Raw genomic sequence first — 22346 nt, 5'->3', positions numbered from 1 at the left:
GTCAGACAGTATATATCCTCCATAGAATGAAGGCCAAAAGATACAAAGCCTTATCATATCAAGCTGCATGAACAATTTGTGCACACATGAAAAATAGCCACCACGAAAACAGCCCATAACTACCACTTGCTGGGGGGCACAAGCAGACTTGCCTTATTTCAGAAGATGATTTGATGTTATGCCTCATTTAGGCAATTTTTCATATCGCAACTGACTAGTAATGCGAGACAGATGTTCAGAGAAATGTGACCGTGATCATCGTGTCACTGAGCTTCCGAGTGAGTAAGCCGACATCCAAGGACAAGAAAGAGAGCAAATTACCTGGGATGTTACCGTAACGAGGCCCCATAATTGCATTGTTTAAAGGGCGAGTAAGGTAAAACTACTGTCTGATTAATTTATAGGGTTGTGCCATGTACAGGTGATAATCGTATGATATATGAGCGTCTCACGGCTGGGAAACCCACCGATCACTACAATAGGGCTCCTGAGTTTGGGGTTGTATAGTGAAGAGGAGATTAAATGGAGGAGTGGTGGTCAAACATGCCCAGTGCGCCTTCTCTCAATGTATATGGCACTGGTGAAACCAAGACCAGTTCAGCAGCTAGGAAAAATTAGACATTCTCTTGACAAGAGGAATAGTAACACCCAGTTGTCAATTTATTTATAAGTTTCATGGACGAATAACAGAGGAACGACACAATGTTATAAGAAATGAGGATTGAGAATTATTATTTTCTGGGGAATTCACAAATATATTCAGACAAATCAGGAGTGGTGGCAGCTTCTCTGTAAAGAAGCAGTAAAAGATGTTGATAATAGCTAAAGAAAAATCAAATGCATATTAAAGTACCACTCCATCTTCCACTAGATCCAGCGTCGCTCCGGTCGTTCCCCGCCATCCTGTGACCACAGCTAACAGTCACTATCTCTCTAAGGGAAGAGTCACAGGTTGGTTTAACTTGGACAAGGTTCGCAACGCAATGCTTGGACTAACCGTCGGCTCTCCCGACCCAGTGTGATAGCTGCATAAAAATACATGCTGTCATTCTCAGGTCGGCAGAGCCAACGGCCAGTCCGAGCATTGTGTTGCGATCTCAGCAGAGATATACGGCCATCTGACCCTTCCCTAAATGTAAGTCTATAAGAGCGTTGTTTTGGGTCTCAAAAACTCACATTGAGAAGAGACTTCCGGTGCGCCAAGGAAACAATGATCTGACAGGTCAGAAAAAAACTGGAGCAGTGCCAGGAATGGCAGAAGGCGGCGGCCGGTAAGTATTTTACTGCACAAGGAACATGCATTACTTATGCCACTCTGGTGGTGAAATAAAACAAAAAATTCCCAAGGAGTGGTACTTTCAATTGACAAATTATTTTTCTTATTCTGGGAAAAATTCATAAGAGGAATGGTGTGAGTCATCTGGCTTCTGAGCTCAAAATAATGATTTCAATATTATGTCGGAGTTAGTATTAGTCAGTATTTCACTGTGTGAATTCTCCTAAATTGTTAATTACGGTATGTATTTCAACTAAGGACATATTGTCTATGTGTTTAAGTCCCTTAAAGAAACATTATTATATTAATGTATTTTTAATAACAAATTGTATACAACTAAACAGTAGATTGTCCCAATGCAAAATCTCCAACACGGCCTCCAGCTACCATGGGTCTTTAATAGCACTGGTCTTTTTATATGGGCCAGTGGGACCTTTTAGGTTCTAGGGCCTGGGTGTAACTGCAACTCATGTTCTATAAATGATGTCTCTGCAACTAAAGGTGTACACAAGGCATACAACTTATTTTTTTGAAACATATATCCATGCCCAGTTTTATCAGCCCCTATATACGCTTGACTATAACCCTAAGGGCAATAACACCTTGCTTGTTAACAATGGGTCCAAGCATATGTCACTCAAGAGGTATTTTTTCTTGTGATTTTCCAACACTAGTGAAAGCAAATTTTCGGGAAAATTCATAAACTACTTAACACCGGTTTTCTGGAGTGTAAAAGTTGAAAATGTTGTGGTAAAAAGTTGATGAGGAATATCTAAAGGGGACGGAGTCAGTGACAGCCACCAGAAGTTGCCGAGAGCAGCAGCGCTGTGCTGTTTGCATAACTCCTACAAAAATTAATTGAAATTACAGAAACAGTGTAGACAAAACAAGGGAGGCTTTTAGCTTATCTACCATTGATCTTTGCTGTTTTTGTAACAATGCCCCTGAAGATCGGAGATAGAAGGAATAGTTTTTCCAGTCTTGGCCATAAAATTTACAGATGGGAATAACCCTTTAAGAGGTGTGTTCTCAAGCAACCTTTTCTTCAAGTTCGGCTTATGATTTGCCCCCTTTACGTTTTCCTTTAATCAAGTGAATTTTTACAGTAGTAATATTTTTACATATAGTATTTACACTTTTTTTTATATTCCTATAATTTTCTTTTTGCTGATGATCACTATGAAGAGGATACAGCGATTTACCCTGTTAATATCCCTGAAATGTTCTCTGCCTATTAAATATTTATCACCTCGCCTCCATTTTTTCATGCATGACAGCGGATAACTTCAATCCACATTTATTTCAAATATTCAATCTGATGCCTGAAAGTGAATAAAAAATTTACGACTCTGAAATTTGCATGTCTGCTTCATACAAAAATAATGTATTGGTGGCTGCACTTAAATATTCACACTCGGGAGAGTATAATGTTTATTTCATGTCCTATCGCTTCCCTGCCCATATACAGACAACTTTGACGATATGAATGTAGGACTTGTATCGGGAGGAAAGGAAAGACAGACACAGCCAGAGAAAAGCCGTATCTGGAGTCGTACAAGTAAATATTTGATGCACCTTGTTTGTACACTGGAGATACGGAGCGTCCCCGAGGGGTTCCTGTCAAATCTCATCTGTCTAAATAAGTGCGAAATTTAAGCAATGTTTTGTTTTATCTCACATCCTTTACAAGACTGTATATACCATAGAACAAGTATATCTTCATTGAGTCGGTGACTTGGCTACCGAACTTAATCTAGAGGTCTTAGAGCCCGCCAATCATAAATTCTACACCTCAGGACCCTGTCTATATATATCACTGTCTAGAGTAGTCATCAAGGACAAACAGAACTGAAAGGGTGACTTATTGATGACCGCAGACAGTGATGAAAATATATAGGGTGGAATCAAGGACTATTGATCAGTTAGTATAGAATTAATTAGATTTTTTCACTCTCCCCTATATTTTTCCTATATCTAACATTAAGTTGTCCTCTACCGGACAACCCCGGTTTAGTCACTTCAGAGCCCCTTAGGAAATAAAAACAATCTATACTCACCTCCTGCAGGCAGCGGCACTGTTCCAGCGATATCGGTGCTTAATTCACAAGACACTGCGATCTTGCAGCCAATCAGGGGCCACTAATCGCCTGCAGCTCATCAATATTCTGTCAGAGCGGATGACCACTCTGATGAAATCGTAAAAGCTGCCTCCTATAAGCAGCCACTGATTGGCTGCAGCGGTCACATGACACTACAATGTCGTTACCCACCGAGAACATCAGCACCGACATCGATAAAATGGCAACACTGCGGGAAGGGAGTATAGATTGTTTTTTAATTATTTATTTTATTCTTGGGGCCCTGAAGTGATTAAAATGGGGTTTTCAAATAGACCACCCCTTAAAGTAATCTCTTTCCATTGGCATTATTATTGTTCAGCTTCATTGTACTGATTTTCATCTGTATACCTTCAGAAATAACTGTTTCTTGATATGGATATGTTAAGTTTATTTCGTTTCCTTGTTAGGTCATGCATAAAAAACGCAGTAGAAAAAAATAATGCAGCGTTTATGCCACATGACACCATGGCCTTGCAGTGCAGAACTGCTTCAATTCGTGCCCTTATCCCGACACTACACGGTAGCCTTCCTTTTGCAGCTGTCTACTAAAAAGGTCAGGTCTAGATGAGAGTATCAAAGATCGTTCCTTTTTCATCAAGAAAAATGAATGATTTCCATCCATGTTTTACATCTGCTTGCCACCTATCCTTATAGATTAAGGCTATGTGCACACGTTGCATATTTGGGTGCAGAATTTTCTGCACAAAATCTGCAGCTCCTGGCAGAATCTGCAGCTGCGTTTTTGATGCGTTTTTTGCGCGGATTTTCTGCAGTTTTTACCACTACAGATTTCTATTAATGGAGGGGTGCAGAAACGCTGCAGAAACGCACAAAAGAAGTGACATGCACTTCTTTGAAATCTGCAGCGTTTCTGCGTGGATTTTTCTGCACCATGTGCACAGCTTTTTTTTTTTTTTTTTTTACATTGCTTTACATTGTACTGTAAATCACAGTGCAGATCTGCAGCTGAAAAAAACTCTGCAGAACTGCACTAAATCTGCACTAAATCTGCATCGTGCGCACATAGCCTTAACAGTTAAAAACATGTGTAGGACTCAATATAGTTCCTACATTTAGGGTATGTGCACACGATCGGGAATTTTCGCGTTTTTTGCATGTTTTTTCATGATAAAAACGCTATAAAAACGCTTGGATATACATCCTATCATTTACAACGCATTCTGCAATTTTTGTGCACATGATGCGTTTTTTTCCGCAAAAAAAAACACATTGCGGCAAAAGAAGCATCAAGTTCATTCTTTTTGCGGATTTCCCATTTTTTTGGAGTGAAGGGAAAAAATGCAAAAAATCCGCAAAAAAAACCCGCGTCAAATCCGCGCAAAAAACACGCGCAGAATTCCTGCGGAAAACCTCAGGTTTATGGCAGGAAAATTCTGCATGCATTCCAGACATGTGCACATAGCCTAATAATTGCAATGTATCCGTAAATGGATCCGTCAATGTTGGATCTAGGTTTTTTTTGCACATGTTAATGGGTCAGCCTCATCCAAAATACAGAAGAGACTAGTTCATGTTGTGTTTTTTTTCACAAGGACTCAGTCTGAACAGCCCTATTAGATAACATTCATCCATGTGCGTACGTGTGATATCCATACATACATGACACTCATCTTGTCTTGGCTGTGAATCTTAACTATTTTCAGTTGTCTTGTTTGTTTTTCTGGACACTTTACCATAAAGAGGACCTGTTACTAGGTCAGTACTGCCCAGTCTGTGCTCTTATTTTATTCCCGCTTCTCCTCTGAGTATTCATTTTTCTTATATCTGCGATATGGTTCCAGAGATACAGCCCTTTTCATGTATTGCTAATCTTTATGGTCATGGTTAACAGTATAATTATGCAGAACATCCGTGAGACTCACCCTCAGAGCATCTGTGAGCCTCACTCCCACGGCATCCATGAGCCTCGCCCCAGAGCATCCGTGAGCCTCACCCCCAGAGCATCCATGAGCCTTGCCCCCAGAGCATCCGTGAGCCTCGCCCCCAGAGCAGCAGTAAGCCTCGCCCCAGATCATGCATGAGCCTCGCCCCCAGAGCATCCGTGAGCTTGCCTCCAGAGCATCCTTGAGCCTCACTCCCAGAGCAGCAGTAAGCCTCACGCCAGATCATCCATGAGCCTCACCCCCAGAGCATCCGTGAGCCTCACCCCCAGAGCATCCGTGAGCCATGCCCCCAGAGCATCCGTGAGCCATGCCCCCAGAACATCCATGAGCCTCGCCCCAGAGCATCTGTGAGCCTCACCCTCAGAGCATCCGTGAGCCTCGCCCCCAGAGCATCTGAGAGACATGCCCCCAGAGCATCCGTGAGCCTCGCCCCAGAGCATCCGTGAGCCTCACTCCCAGAGCATCCGTGAGCCTCACTCCCAGAGCATCCGTGAGCCTCACTCCCAGAGCAGCCATAAGCCTCGCCCCAGAGCATCCGTGAGCCTCGCCCCCAGAGCATCCGCAAGCCTCACCCTCAGAAATCTGTGAGCCTCACCCCCAGAGCAACCGTAAGCCTCGCCCCCAGAGCAGCCGTAAGCCTCACCCCCAGAGCAGCTATAATCCTCGCCCCAGAGCAGCCATAAGCCTCGCCCCCAGAGCAGGCATAAGCCTCGCCCCCAGAGCAGCCATAGGCCTCGCCCCCAGAGCAGCCATAGGCCTCGCCCCCAGAGCAGCCATGAGCCTTGCCCCCAGAGCAGCCATAGGCCTCGCCCCCAGAGCAGCCATGAGCCTCGCCCCCTGAGCAGCCATGAGCCTCGCCCCCTGAGCAGCCATAGGCCTCGCCCCCAGAGCAGCCATAAGCTTCGCCCCAGAGCAGCTATAATCCTCGCCCCCAGAGCAGCCATAGGCCTCGCCCCCAGAGCAGCCATAGGCCTCGCCCCCAGAGCAGCCATGAGCCTTGCCCCCTGAGCAGCCATAGGCCTCGCCCCCAGAGCAGCCATAGGCCTCGCCCCCAGAGCAGCCATAGGCCTCGCCCCCAGAGCAGCCATGAGCCTCGCCCCCAGAGCAGCCATAGGCCTCGCCCCAGAGCAGCCATAGGCCTCGCCCCCAGAGCAGCCATAAGCCTCGCCCCAGAGCAGCTATAATCCTCGCCCAGAGCAGCCATGAGCCTCGCCCCCAGAGCAGCCATAGGCCTCGCCCCCAGAGCAGCCATAGGCCTCGCCCCCAGAGCAGCCATAGGCCTCGCCCCCAGAGCATCCGTGAGCAATGCCTTCTTGTAATGACCATAAATGTTAGCACTAAGTAAAGAGGTCCAGCAGCAGGAATATAACAAATGCAAAAACTAGTCAACAAAAATGTGAATAATCAAAATGTTTAAAAAAACATTTTGAAGAAGAGAAAGATTTACTAAATACAGATCAACCTAAAACTAAACAAGTTGGTTACATGCACGAGCACTAAACCTCCTGGGGAAGGGATAAAGACATAATAAGCATGTAAAAGGACTAAATCACTTATTGAAAGGGAACCTGACAGCTGTGGATCAGGCAGCATGTATCAGACACTGGCTGTATGATTTCACCCTTGTATGTTTGATTCTAAAAGGACTGGGGGAATATCCAAGAAAAACAAAGGCCACCGGGAACCAAGGAACCAAACCTCGCAGAAGACTAGTCAAAAAGGTGAGTCAATGGTGGTTTTTCCCCACCTGCTGCCAATAAATGACAGATCTCTCCCCACACACACATTCAGGGAGAAACCTATCACTCAAGGGGAGTGGGCAGGGAGAAGCTGACAAGTCTTCCATGCAGTTTGGTCTGTGACAGCCTTTAAAATATGTTTGTCTCTGAAACACCGCTGCATTTCAGAGTCGTGGCTGAAATCATACAGCCGGTGTCTGATACATGTTGCCCATGGATAGAGCAGCATGTATATGATGTCAGGTTCCCTTTAAGGGCTCGCTCATATGGGCATAGATTCGCTCATGCGACAGAATCGGATCGATTATGCTAATGACCCTCTGATCACAGCGATCAGAGGGTCAGCATAGTGTGATCCAATTTTCTCTGACGAGAGAATCGTAGAACAGGTCAGGAGAAGATGGAGAACATAATTTCTCCACCTTCTCTATTGTGTGATCCGAGTGCAGTCCGATGTTTTCCATACATGAGAATGCCTGCCATCTAATCTGCACCTCAAATGATTTTTTTTTCTTATGCCGAATCGGTATGAGAAGAAACAGCCTGACCAGCACTGCCCCATAGAATAACGTTGGCCTGAGAGCGATCTGATAAAATATCAGAAAAAGTTCCTGTGAGCGAGCCGTAATACTGACACTTATCACTAAGGGTCTCTGTTATTTTTGCAACTCCCTCCTCGCATATATTTTACAGCAGCACATCCCATTTACACCAAGAGGATGTGCTGAAGGCAAAAAAAAAGTATGGCTGCTTTTATTTTTTTTCATATGCTCTGGAAAAAAGTTTGGACAAATGATCATTACATTGTGTAAATGCCTCTTAAGTCATCAGTGCAACAGGATGCTACATAGAATATATTCAGATATATACAGACAACAACGGGAAACATATGTATTTGTCTGTCACGCTTGCTCAAAACCATGGATGAGCGGAAACAGAACAATTAAGAAAACGGACACTCCAGCATGCAAACCTCCAATTATCAGTATTTTGTGTTTTCTCCTCAACCGAGGATATAGAGGAGAAAGAGGTGGAACGACTCCTTGGGTGTGTCTTATTAGATGATTGACGGCCATGCCATTTATACACCCGATCCTGTTGCCGATCAGTCACATCCCTTTGATATTTTTTGGTTTTATTTTGTACTAATTCTGTTTCCCATTATTTGAGAGCAGTGTCCAATTCACTCTTAAATTTTGAAACCCGCAGTGTTATCATGGAAGCCGGGAGTGATGTACTTCCCTGCACGGTCGGCGGAACACATGAGCCGGCGCTGGTGATTGATTAGGACGCATGGTGGCATCTATATAATCTAACCGTGGGACACACTGCAGCACCGCCCCCTGACGAAGCCAACGCGCGTTGGGGCTGCACAGTGGAGTGCCAGTGGTCACCACATTATGGGTAAGAGTCTTAGGGTATGTGTCCACGTTCAGGTTTGCTTCAGGCTTTGGTCAGGATTTTATGCAGGTAAAATCCTGACCAAAAATGCACCTGAGGTCACTGGCAGGTCACCTGCGGTGTTCCTGCGTGTTTTGCTCATTGTAGCAACATGCTGCGTTCTGAAAAAACGCACCGCATGTGCGTTTTTGCGGGAAAAACGCATGCCTTTTTTAATGCACAGTGGAGACGGGATTTCATTAAATCCCCTCCATTATGCTGTAACATCTGGACGCTGCGTTTTTGACGCTGCGGCTCAACGCTGAGTCAAAAACGCAGCGTTTCCTGAACGTGGACACATACCCTTAGGATATGGAGGGTTACGTTATAGTTGGGCACTGATCCCTATACTATTAAATAACTGCACTTTAAGTACATCTACTACCTCTCCTTCCTGACTACCTTTTTCCCGTATTAATAACAAAGCACGTTGCACTTTATATTTTGAGATATGTGGTGATATCTGGCTCATCCACCGATCTTCTTCCACCTGTTTCTCTTGATGAATCTCTATGATTATTGATACCTGTAATGTATTATTGCTTACCATGTATTTATATACAATATGGATTGTTGTAATAAAATTATAGCCTTTTTAAAATCTTTGGACTTGAACTCCTCTTTCTCTCTTTTGGGTTATAAGGATGCTACATAAGTAGATCAATAAAAAAATGTCCTACCTCATTCTCCGGAGTAGGTGAGGATGATGTAACAGAGCTAAGAGATCCTTTCCGTGATCCTGGGAGATCAGTTGGTGCAGACACAGGGCGCTCCCACTGGGTTGCTCCAGTTGGAATGTGCCAGTAGTAGATTCCTGCAATGTCATTGATTTTCTTCCAACCTGGTGGTAGATCTGGATCTGTTTGAAATGAATGGTCACTCCATATATCAGCTGTAAGTGTGAAAAAATATAATTCTTAGTTATCATTATCAATAGCATATCAATGCAATCATTCTATGAGCAACATGTAGGACACCATGGATTTCTGCGCTAGTCGAACATCAGTCTATAGAGTAAGCATCCTGCCAACATAAGGGCAGACAAATGACCAGATATTTAGAACATAACGTCTAGGAATGGATCTTTTATAAAAATATATAAAATAGCACTATACAGAGACCAATGAGGGAAAGTAATATGTATCCAGACCCTGCAATGCCTCGGATAACATTGGTGAGATGTATTTTGCCAGGATGAAGTTGTTTGGCCATTAGCAAGATTTCTACTATACTTTATTATCTAGGTAATTACCGTAGTTGGCACGTTAGCAAAACTGATGAAAAACAGCGCAGATAATGGTCGATATTCTGTTATCTAAGAGTATTTTGCACATTGTACAAAAAAGTAGTAAAATAAAGATCATAATGCAGAATAACCATATATCAAAACCAAACCAAAAGTATCAAAGTAGGTAAGAAATACTATACAAAACAAAAGAATGAGAAATAAAATACAAGAAAAGGAGAGTTATAAGAGCAGGTAGTAGCGGAATAGGGAAGGTTAAAGAGTGTGAAGTAATAAGACCTCTGAGAAAACTAGAACTCTGCTAAGATCAAGGTACAAAAAAGGGAAACCTGCTGTGACCAATGGGGAAATGAAGAGTCCTGCTGTGACCACGGAGAAAGAGAGCACAGGTATTCTGCAACTAAGGGAGAAATGGAGGGCACTGCTACAGCAACGTGATGAAAATGAGGGCAAGCATTACTGTGATTATTAAGAAGGGAGGCGCTGCTGTGGAATAGGTAGAACTAGTAAAAGAACTAGAACTAGTGACTACTGAGGGAAGGGAGACACTGCTGTGACTACTGAGAAGGATGTACTGCTATGACTACTGAGGGAAGCATTGCAGTAACTGTTGAAAGTAGGGACTGCTGTGACTACTGAGAAGGAGGCACTGCGGTGACTACTGAGGGAAGGGAGACATTGCTGTGACTACTGAGGGAAGGGAGGCACTGCTGTGACTACTGAGGGAAGGGAAGCATTTCAGTGACTACTGTTATGATCTGGTGACCTTGGAGCCGCATGGGACTTTCTCAGGAGTAGGTGGAACCTGTACTGACCGCAAACCCTAAACTGACACCGCAACTAGAAGTAGCCGTGGGGTGTACCTAACACATCCTAGACACCTCGACACAGCCGGAGGACTAAATACCCCTATAGATGGAAATGGGAATTCTATCTTGCCTCAAAGCAGAACCCCAAAGGATAGGCAGCCCCCCACAAATATTGACTGTGAGTATTAGAGGAAAAGACACACGCAGGCAGAAATCAGGATTTAGCAAAAGAGGCCACGCTAGCTAAATAGGAAAGGATAGGACAGAATACTAAGCGGTCAGTATTAAAACCCTAAAAATATCCACAGCAGATAATACAAAAATTCCACATCTAAGTAAAGACATGGAATGTATATCTGCTTCTCCTGAGAATCCAACTTGACTGAAAATATCCAAACACAGTCTAAGCTGGACAAGAAAAAACCATGAATAGCACTGAATTGTAAAGCACACAGCATGTGTGCTGTAGAAACAAAAACCAGACACTTATCTTGCTGATTTGGCAGAAGGGCAGGAGGAACCAGACAGAGATGCAAAACCTCCAAGAACAATGGACAACTGGCAAGAGCTCATGAATCCTGCACACCTAAATATCCCAGTCAGAGCTGCAATCAGCAGGGACACCTGCCCAGGATTGCAACCCAGGGACAACTGCATTACTATCAACAACCACTGGAGGGAACCCAAGAGCAGAATTCACAACAGACTACTGACAGAAAGTAGGGACTGCTGTGACTGATTACTGAGGGAAGGGAGGCACTACAATGACTACTGAGGTAAGGGAGGTACTACAGTGGCTACTAAGGGAAGGTATGCACTGCTCTGACTACGGAGGTAAGGGAGGCACTGCAGTGACTACTGAGGTAAGGGAGGTACTGCAGTGACTACTGAGGTAAGGGATGCACTGCTCTGACTACTGAGGTAAGGGAGGCACTGCTGTGACTAATGAGGTAAGGGAAGCACTGCTGTGGCTACTGAGGGAAGGGAAGCATTGCAGTGACTACTGAAAGAAAGTAGGGACTGCTGTGACTGATTACTGAGGAGAAGGAAGCACTGGTGTGACTACTGAGGGAAGGGAGACACTCCTGTGACTACTGAGGGAAGGGAGGCACTGCTGTGACTACTGAGGGAAGGGAGGCACTGCAGTGACTACTGAGAGAGGAAGCACTGCTGAGATTACTGAGGGAGGCACTGCAGTGACTACTGAGAGAGGAAGCACTGCTAAGACAACTGAGAGAAGGGAGGTACTGCATTGACTATTGAGAGAAAGTAGGGTGTGTTGTGACTACTGAGGAAAGGGAGGCTATACCTACTAAGGTTTGGGAGGTACTGCTGTAACTATTGAGGGAACGGAGGCACTGCTATAACTACTAAGGTAAGAGAGGCACTGCTGTGACTAATGAGAGAAAGGAGGGACTGCTGGGACTTCTGGAGACATGGGAAGCACTGTTGTGACTACAGAAGTGAGCACTGAGGTAAGGGAGACACTGCTGTGACTAATGAGGTTAGAGAGGCACTGCTGAAACTGTAGAGGGAATGGATGCACTAAAGTACCTACTGAGAGAAAGGGGGAGTGTTTTTAACTAGTGAAGGAAATGAGGCACTGCAGATACTACTGAGGGAAGGGAGGCACTGCAGATACTACTGAGGGAAGGGAGGCATTGCAGATACTAAGGAGGGAAGGGAGGCACTGCAGATACTACTGAGGGAAGGGAGGCACTGCAGATACTACTGAGGGAAGGGAGGCACTGCAGATACTACTGAGGGAAGGGAGGCACTGCAGATACTACTGAGGGAAGGGAGGCACTGCAGATACTACTGAGGGAAGGGAGGCACTGCAGATACTACTGAGGGGAGGGAGGCACTGCAGATACTACTGAGGGAAGGGAGGCACTGCAGATACTACTGAGGACACAAAAGAGCACAGTGAGGTCAAAAATACTATGTTGTAAAAAAAAAAAAAAAAAAAAAAAAAAAAATCACAGTAATCAGCAAGTGCTAGTCAAAAGATGTAAAGAAAACAGGGTATTTAGTTGATACGTTTTTTTGCAAAAAAATGTATACTAAGCTGCTCCACCAAATCGTCAAGGTATACCCTTATAGAGCAGTCCTAACTAATGTATAAAATCCCTATCTGATATATTTATATAAATATATCAGATAGGGATTTTATACATTAGTTAGGACTGCTCTATAAGGGTATACCTTGACGATTTGGTGGAGCAGCTTAGTATACATTTTTTTGCAAAAAAACGTATCAACTAAATACCCTGTTTTCTTTACATCTTTTGACTAGCACTTGCTGATTACTGTGATTTTTTTTTTTTTTTCTTTTTACAACATAGTATTTTTGACCTCACTGTGCTCTTTTGTGTTTTCAAGTTTTCTGGTGGTGTGAACAGGTTCCTATAGACTTGTTCAATGTGCAAGTGGCCCATGTGTTTCTGGTTCTCTAATTGTTCTCTTGTTTCTACAAGACTGGGGAGTCCACCACTCCTCTGTGGGTCATTTGCATTTAAGCTGTTCCATCCTGCATGTCCACATGGATAGTCCTTCTCTGAACCCTGCTTATTCAGGTACTATACAGATTATCAGGTTTTAAATATATCAGATAGGGATTTTATACATTAGTTAGGACTGCTCTATAAGGGTATACCTTGACGATTTGGTGGAGCAGCTTAGTATACATTTTTTTGCAAAAAAACGTATCAACTAAATACCCTGTTTTCTTTACATCTTTTGACTAGCACTTGCTGATTACTGTGATTTTTTTTTTTTTTTTTTTTTTTTTACAACATAGTATTTTTGACCTCACTGTGCTCTTTTGTGTTTTCAAGTTTTCTGGTGGTGTGAACAGGTTCCTATAGACTTGTTCAATGTGCAAGTGGCCCATGTGTTTCTGGTTCTCTAATTGTTCTCTTGTTTCTACAAGACTGGGGAGTCCACCACTCCTCTGTGGGTCATTTGCATTTAAGCTGTTCCATCCTGCATGTCCACATGGATAGTCCTTCTCTGAACCCTGCTTATTCAGGTACTATACAGATTATCAGGTTTTAAATATATCAGATAGGGATTTTATACATTAGTTAGGACTGCTCTATAAGGGTATACCTTGACGATTTGGTGGAGCAGCTTAGTATACATTTTTTTGCAAAAAAACGTATCAACTAAATACCCTGTTTTCTTTACATCTTTTGACTAGCACTTGCTGATTACTGTGATTTTTTTTTTTTTTTTTTACAACATAGTATTTTTGACCTCACTGTGCTCTTTTGTGTTTTCAAGTTTTCTGGTGGTGTGAACAGGTTCCTATAGACTTGTTCAATGTGCAAGTGGCCCATGTGTTTCTGGTTCTCTAATTGTTCTCTTGTTTCTACAAGACTGGGGAGTCCACCACTCCTCTGTGGGTCATTTGCATTTAAGCTGTTCCATCCTGCATGTCCACATGGATAGTCCTTCTCTGAACCCTGCTTATTCAGGTACTATACAGATTATCAGGTTTTAAATATATCAGATAGGGATTTTATACATTAGTTAGGACTGCTCTATAAGGGTATACCTTGACGATTTGGTGGAGCAGCTTAGTATACATTTTTTTGCAAAAAAACGTATCAACTAAATACCCTGTTTTCTTTACATCTTTTGACTAGCACTTGCTGATTACTGTGATTTTTTTTTTTTTACAACATAGTATTTTTGACCTCACTGTGCTCTTTTGTGTTTTCAAGTTTTCTGGTGGTGTGAACAGGTTCCTATAGACTTGTTCAATGTGCAAGTGGCCCATGTGTTTCTGGTTCTCTAATTGTTCTCTTGTTTCTACAAGACTGGGGAGTCCACCACTCCTCTGTGGGTCATTTGCATTTAAGCTGTTCCATCCTGCATGTCCACATGGATAGTCCTTCTCTGAACCCTGCTTATTCAGGTACTATACAGATTATCAGGTTTTAAATATATCAGATAGGGATTTTATACATTAGTTAGGACTGCTCTATAAGGGTATACCTTGACGATTTGGTGGAGCAGCTTAGTATACATTTTTTTGCAAAAAAACGTATCAACTAAATACCCTGTTTTCTTTACATCTTTTGACTAGCACTTGCTGATTACTGTGATCTTTTTTTTTTTTTTTTTACAACATAGTATTTTTGACCTCACTGTGCTCTTTTGTGTTTTCAAGTTTTCTGGTGGTGTGAACAGGTTCCTATAGACTTGTTCAATGTGCAAGTGGCCCATGTGTTTCAGATACTACTGAGGGAAGGGAGGCACTGCAGATACTACTGAGGGAAGGGAGGCACTGCAGATACTACTGAGGGAAGGGAGGCACTGCAGATACTACTGAGGGAAGGGAGGCACTGCAGATACTACTGAGGGAAGGGAGGCACTGCAGATACTACTGAGGGAAGGGAGGCACTGCAGATACTACTGAGGGAAGGGAGGCACTGCAGATACTACTGAAGGAAGGGAGGCACTGCATATACTACTGAGGGAAGGGAGGCACTGCAGATACTACTGAGGGAAAGGAGGCACTGCAGATACTACTGAGGGAAGGGAGGCACTGCAGATACTACTGAGGGAAGGGAGGCACTGCAGATACTACTGAGGGAAGGGAGGCACTGCAGATACTACTGAGGGAAGTGAGGCACTGCAGATATTCATAGATCGTTTTACAGCAGCTACATTGGACATCTGAACCTGTAATCTAGAGACGCTCACTGACTTCTTTGGTATAGTTTTTAAACATGTTCTGTAATCTGTGCAGAAGTCACTATTAAGCAGTGTCAGTGATAAGCAGGTGATCTGTGCAGAGGTCACTAGGCAGGAGTGATAAGCAGGCGATCTGAGCAGAGGTCACTAGGCAGGAGTGATAAGCAGGTGATCTGTGCAGAGGTCACTAGGCAGGAGTGATAAGCAGGAGATCTGAGCAGAGGTCACTAGGCAGGAGTGATAAGTAGGTGATCTGTGCAGAGGTCACTAGGCAGGAGTGATAAGCAGGTGATCTGAGCAGAGGTCACTAGGCAGGAGTGATAAGCAGGTGATCTGCGCAGAGGTCACTAAGCAGGAGTGATAAGCAGGTGATCTGTGCAGAGGTCACTAGGCAGGAGTGATAAGCAGGTGATCTGAGCAGAGGTCACTAGGCAGGAGTGATAAGCAGGTGATCTGCGCAGAGGTCACTAAGCAGGAGTGATAAGCAGGTGATCTGTGCAGAGGTCACTAGGCAGGAGTGATAAGCAGGTGATCTGCGCAGAGGTCACTAGGCAGGAGTGATAAGCAGGTGATCTGCGCAGAGGTCACTAAGCAGGAATCATAAGCAGGTGATCTGCGCAGAGGTCACTAGGCAGGAGTGATAAGCAGGTAATCTGCGCAGAGGTCACTAGGCAGGAGTGATAGGCAGGTGATCTGCCGCCAACACCTATTGTGAATAATGTGATATTTATATAGGTGTTACCTTTCATTGTTATCCTGTCTGTGATGATAATGAGATGACTGCAAAGAAGTGATCTCTACAGAACAGGATTATGAAAATCAGTGGGCAGAGTTAAGCTGTAAGACCTTAGAATGTTTTTGCTTTCATAATGATAACGACATAATAAATAAAATAAAAAACATTACCAATTCCTGAAACATAGAAAATTAGTTTCAAGCAGTAGGTTATGTTCTGATATTACGTGTCAGAAGTGAATATGCTGGTACCAAATCCCAGCAACTCAAATATAGAAGGTTAGGATAATTTTGGAACGGTATAATCGCTATATAAAAGTAACAAGTTCATTCTTCGGCTTGTCTACTGTGATATTTTTATACACAATTGGGCGATGATTTGTTCTCATAGATGGCTGTGTTTGTGATCCAAGACAGAAAAGACGCTTGACGTGAACACCTCAATGCTGTCCACTGCAATATCACAGCTTTCCCCTTGAGCTGTCATCCTGCAGAGCTGGGTATGATGCATGTCAGCAACGCGATACATTCAGCCCTGCGCCCCGCACGCTTCCCATTCGCAGCCTGACAATATAATAAGCACTTGCTGCAATTAAACAAGATTTTAGATTCTACAATAAGGCCTGAAGAATTAATCACTGTTTTCTCTCTCCTCAATTCATTCCCTTACAATCCAGAAAATAAGACAGAATTAAAAACTAAAACACAGCCATTGTAATCTAAATGATCACCTAATCTGGGCTGTAGAGGAAGAGGCATCCAGACGTGTTCAATCTGCGCCTGATGAACACCAGCAATGAGAATACGGAACAACCGCGCCTTTCAGGACTGATGAATGATTCATTAGAAACTTCCATCTTAACATTCACAGTTAGTCCAGGATCTACCTATTAAACTCCACATCAGCATATCTTCTAATCAATGTCTTTTCAACATCCAGAGGACTTTACTCGCTGTCCTTTGAAGTCTCCTATTCCATGCTGAGAAGGAGATCAACTGGAATGAGGAAGGATGACGGCAAAACTTATTAGTCGAAATATCTTCCCATCTTGTAATGCAGCTTCCAAGACGAAGAAAACATCCAAGGGGGTTGATATCCAATACAAAAAATCAAGGGGACTTATTACATTTTAATCAAGTTCTACCAGAAGAATGCATAGACGTATACCACTAGGTGAGTATTGGTTGGCTCCCTTCTGCACTGTGAGATGAACGGAGAAGGTGACATCACAACACGACATCTACTGATACCGATAACTCAGCTAATATGACTTCACCTGCCATTCTTACCTTCCAATGTGGAAATGAGCCGAGCAAGACTTAACCACTAGGCCCCATGGTCACACGATCAGTATTTGGACAGTATTTTACATCAGTATTTGTAAGCCAAAACCAGGAGTGGGTGATAAATACAGAAGTGGTGACGTGTTTCTATTATACTTGTTCCACTTCTGATTTTGGCTTCCAAATACTGATGTGAAATACTGACCAAATACTGAACCTGTGAATGTGACCTTAATTGAATAAGACTATACACTTTTTGTTCAATTTAATTAACTTTGAAATTTGCAATTGTCTCTGAGCTGGTGGGTGGAGACTAGCTGCTGTGAAGTCTCCCATACACAGTCCTGCTCTTCATTCATTAGTTATCCTACAGACAGAAGAAGTAGAGACATGGGAAATTACGGTATATAGGTATACTGAGCAGTGTAGATATGAATCCAGCTCTGAGTGAGGCAAAAGGCTAATTTTGCATCTTTCTGTTACTAGCTTTGCCTGTTTTCTCACTCTGATCCTCACTTCTTCTCCATACAGTATAACAGGAGGTGTAAACTGAAATCTCAGGTGCTGGCTGTCAGTGTTGTTTTGAGAAAGACGGAGTTGAGCTTTTTTTTTCAGGGCAGATAATAAGTTCAGGAGGTAGAGATGGGGAAGAAGTGTCTCATAGGTGGAGAAAGAAGCCGAGACAGCTGATGAAGAATATTAGAATGATTCTCATAATCACCTGATCTATTGATTTATGTAAAGTTTGATGAAAATGCAATCCTCCTTGAATCTCTCAGAGGGGTCACTTGTAAGAAAGAAAACGGCGAGTCTGAGAGGCTAATGCAAGGGAGCCGCGTGTTTTTTCTCAGAGCATTGTAGAATCAGGCTCAGCACAGTGAGTCGGACACTCGCTCGTTTAACATTGTCTCTGTTGAGACTTTTACTCGAAATATTCCTGCACCTCTGGACAAATATGTTGGAACGCCCTAACATCTAGTGATAACTCCGCACAGCCATGACATTAAGCCAGAGGCTATTATCAGTGAATGTAGGAGCAGGTCACATCATCACTACGGTCTGTGGTAAAACGTGAGCAGTGTGGTATTCAGGCTATCAGGTACTTGTCAGAGTGGTCCCAGGAGCCGCGCTATTTATATGCTCTGTTATTAAGGATTGTCCTGCGTAATACCGGAGACGGAGCTCAATAACCTAGTCTGTAATCTACAGGCCACAGATGACGGTCTGTCAATCAATCACATGTAAGTGACCTGTCAAATCCTGGTTATGAGAATCTGCTGATTGATGTGGACCAACCGCATTTATACAGTACACATACTTAATAGCAGATCCTTACCCATTATCCCAGAGATGCTAGAGACATTACGTAAGGTTTTCTGTGCCTAAAACATCTCAAGGTGCCCAGTAGAACTTATGTGGGGTCTTGTGCTGTAGATATTGGCTTCAGATGATACCAATTTTGCTTCTATAAATGCAATCTGCCAGATAGCTTGCTATGTTACCCTTTTCATCCATTTGCTGAAGAACAATTCGCGCCAATCATAAAGCCAAAACGGACACTTTGGGTTGTGCGCATGTACACAGAAATCTTATGGAACTAGAGCAAGTTCCCTAAAGGGCACCTGTCACCAAGAAATTGCACTCCAATCTGCAGGCGCCATGTTATAGAGCAGAAAGAGCGGAGTAGATTGATATATAGCTTTATAGGAAAAGATTAAGTATAACCTGTGTTTCATGCAGTTAATCCTCTGCTCTTTCTGGGCCTTTCAGTCCAGTGGGCAGTGCTATCAGTGACTGACAGCCTCCTTTGCATCAGTGTGCATACAGAGATAGCTGTCAGTCACTGATAGGACCGCCCACTGGACTCAAAACCCCAGAAAAAGCAGAGGATTAAATGATGAAAACACAGGTTATACTGAATCTTTTCTCTCAAAACTATATATCAATCTGCTTAGCTCTCCATGCTTTGTAAGTCTATATCATGAGGACTACAGATTGAACTACATTTTCCCTTTAAATGGAACCTGACAGCAGAGTTATTCTACGTGAACCAGGTGTAGGCTAGGGTTAAATCCTAGCTCTGCAGGCTTTCATTAGTACACCTGGCTAGCCCTGCATATAACCAGGCTACGTGGGGAGGCAGAGGAGAAAATGAAGAGAGAAACGAGCCACAATCTCCGAGAGAAGAGTCTGCACAGGTCGTGTAGCAATGTTGCATGACTGAGCTGGGACTAGCTGAGCGGTATCTGAATTAGTCCGGGACTATACTGTTTAGATAGCGCCTGGATAACACTAGGGATTTATATTTATGATGTTGATGTTTTGGTGCTGTGCAGCCTGTGGAAAGCAATAAAAACTGCACATGTTTGAACTAAAACTGTACTGCCTGTGTGAACACAAGAAAATCCCCTAAAAACAATGTTTATTATATATATATATATTTAAACGACAACCCCAAACAAAAAAAAAAAATCCTAATGATAAATATCAGCAATTGGTTACAATATCCAAACTATGCGGTAAACTGACAATAGTCATGGATCTCTCAAAAAGTGCAGGCGAAAATGAGATTGTTGTCTCTCAAGTGGACTACAGTAGATGGTCACAAAAAACACAGACCCTAAGCTGAACCCTACCTGGACCGCAGAGGCTGGCACCCTACGGATGAGAGCAGTTAGTGATGACGGTTCGCCCTGTCACCCCCTAAACATTCAGCTATCAATGACCTGTGAGATGTGTCTCCATGAATCACCACAAATAGATAAGGAAATTAATCATATACTTATATAACACGTCCGACACTTATAGTTAACTCAAAGGGCCAGGGTAATGAAGAGAAAAGGGAGGCCAAGAAAAGAAGAGACCCAGAGAAAGGGTGCTCAGCTATCCACACACGCATTTGTACTTGCGATTTTTTACCATTCATTTGAATGAGTGAAAAAGCTGCAAAATGATGAAAGATTTGACATTCTGAAGATTTAACAAAACACATGCCCCCTTTTTTGGGCTGTGCATCTTGTCTATATATCTTTTCACGTGCTGGTGAAAAACAGTCAGGTCTGGGTCCTGCTTTGCCTTGATCTATTGAGGCCTGCCGGCACATAGAGAGGTGAAACACTAGAGATAGGACCATCATTAATGGGGTACACCCTGCTGCGGTGGGATAGAGAGCAAAGTACTGTAGTACGCAGGTGCCGGGAAAGGTCAGAGAGCCGGACCGTGACGCCCATTGGATCGGGCCGCAGTGTCACCGCCCCTGGGTGAGTATAATCTAACCTCTTTTTCTCATCTTTCAGGATACATCAGGGGCTTATCTACAGCATTCCACAATGCTGCAGATAAGCCCCTGATGCTGGTGACCGCAGCTCATCTTCGATTTTTGGGAGTGACAGGTTCCCTTTAAATCAAAACAGTGTGAACCAAGTACCCTATATTTTTTACAAGAACTGTTACTATTTACAAGAACTGTTACTGTTTACATGGTAAATTACTTAATGCAGGGTGTTTACTCTAGGTTATGGAACTAAGATGCAGCATTAATGCTACAGAGAAGAAAAAAGGGCTGCAAAAATGCCACATGTGAACATAACCTTAGTGTTTATTGCATATAGAAATATCAGCATATTGCACATTTCTGATAACTGACTGACTCCTCCGGAAGAATGCACGTCAGCTGAAACGTGCGTAGGGGTCGTGGCACCGCAAGTCTCAGGTAATCGCATACCATCTATATGTTCATTCTGCCATTTGATTTTCCCTCTACTTGCAATCATGTTCACTAGTGGATTTATCCCCTTCACTTGTTGATCAGGTGCATGTGGACTTACTTGTCACAGGTATTCTGAGATTATTCTGTATCCCTGACCTGCGGTTCCATTTGTTTGGTTATTTTCATTGTCTGATTACCCTTTTTCCTTTGTACAAACTTTCCCCCACTTTTTTTTATTGAATAATCTAATAAAGTACAGTTTTTTATTAATCCCTTGGTTCTTCTATGTGCGTTTTTTCTTTATCTGTTTCACATTTCTGATAACTGTATACTTTTGTATTCTGTAGCTGTAAATGGAAGACAATCAGCCAGAAGCTACTGTAAACTACCCCGGTATTACTGTCTGCTGTCAGCATTGATGTCACACGCACAAATTCGACAGAACATGATTACAGTTTGTACATAGAAAACCAAATGAAAACCTGACATCCATAGCATGAATAAATATATAAAAAAATGAAAAAAGCATAGAGACATAGCACGGGGGTACGGTGGGGAGAGACATAGGTAACTATCAGAAGAGGCAGGTAATTAACCTGAGCACGAGCCCATTAACTGTGCTCTCTGGAAATCCTGTCTGCTCACAATATGCCTATTCATGGATGATTCTGGATCGCTCCGGGGATCTCCGGCTAGGGTACATCCGCAGATGCTTTCTAATTAAATACCCAATTTCTTTGAAATCAATCTAGCTGTGCTGAAGGTTTAGCCGTAAAAGATAATATTGTGGGCACTGAGCTGAGAATAATCTAATATAAATAAATGGAACCGGCAAGGAAAATGAAAAACGTCCTACACCTTGATTTGTGGGAAAGCCATCTAGTAGGCCGTGAGTAATAGCGGTTTTTAATATACTTAATGTTATAGTAGACCACGATGGAAATCCCCGGAGGGAAACTTTACTTTGCATTTATTAGATTGGCTGTAGAGAAAGTTCTGCAGGGGAGAACTGGATATAAGCATTTTCACAAAGTTTAAAAGAGAAAAAGAAAAAAAACACAATTTAACTTTGGAACTTGGATGAATTTTCTTCCTCAACCCTATAAGGCTATCTTTATAGGAGAACTTTTAACCCCTTACCGACTTCCGCCGTACTATTACTGCGGAGGTCGGATCCCCTGCTTTGATGTGGGCTCCGGCGGTGAGTCCACTTCAAAGCCGCGACATGTCAGCTGTTTTGAACAGCTGACATGTGCCCGCAATAGCGTTGGGTGAAATCGCGATTCACCCACCGCTATTAACTAGTTAAATGCCACTGTCAAATGCTGACAGCGGCATTTAACCGAAGCTTCCGTCCGCGCTGCTGGAAATGAGCGCATC

At 43.1% G+C, this 22346-nt stretch overlaps 1 protein-coding gene across 14 annotated transcripts in view; it reads right to left on the bottom strand.

Moving 5' to 3' along the window:
• APBB2 (amyloid beta precursor protein binding family B member 2) overlaps window positions 1–22346 on the bottom strand; it is a 398629-nt gene that overhangs the window by 154562 nt on the left and 221721 nt on the right. For all 14 annotated transcript variants that reach the window (XM_077279860.1, XM_077279859.1, XM_077279856.1 and 11 more), the window contains one exon: window positions 9160–9371. In XM_077279860.1, coding sequence (XP_077135975.1) covers window positions 9160–9371 — 212 coding nt within the window. The remainder of the gene's footprint in view (window positions 1–9159; window positions 9372–22346) is intronic.

This window comes from Ranitomeya variabilis, chromosome 1 (genome assembly GCF_051348905.1).
Source record: "Ranitomeya variabilis isolate aRanVar5 chromosome 1, aRanVar5.hap1, whole genome shotgun sequence".
NCBI classification, from domain to species: Eukaryota; Metazoa; Chordata; class Amphibia; order Anura; family Dendrobatidae; genus Ranitomeya; species Ranitomeya variabilis.
This window is presented reverse-complemented; position numbering and strand designations above follow the sequence as displayed.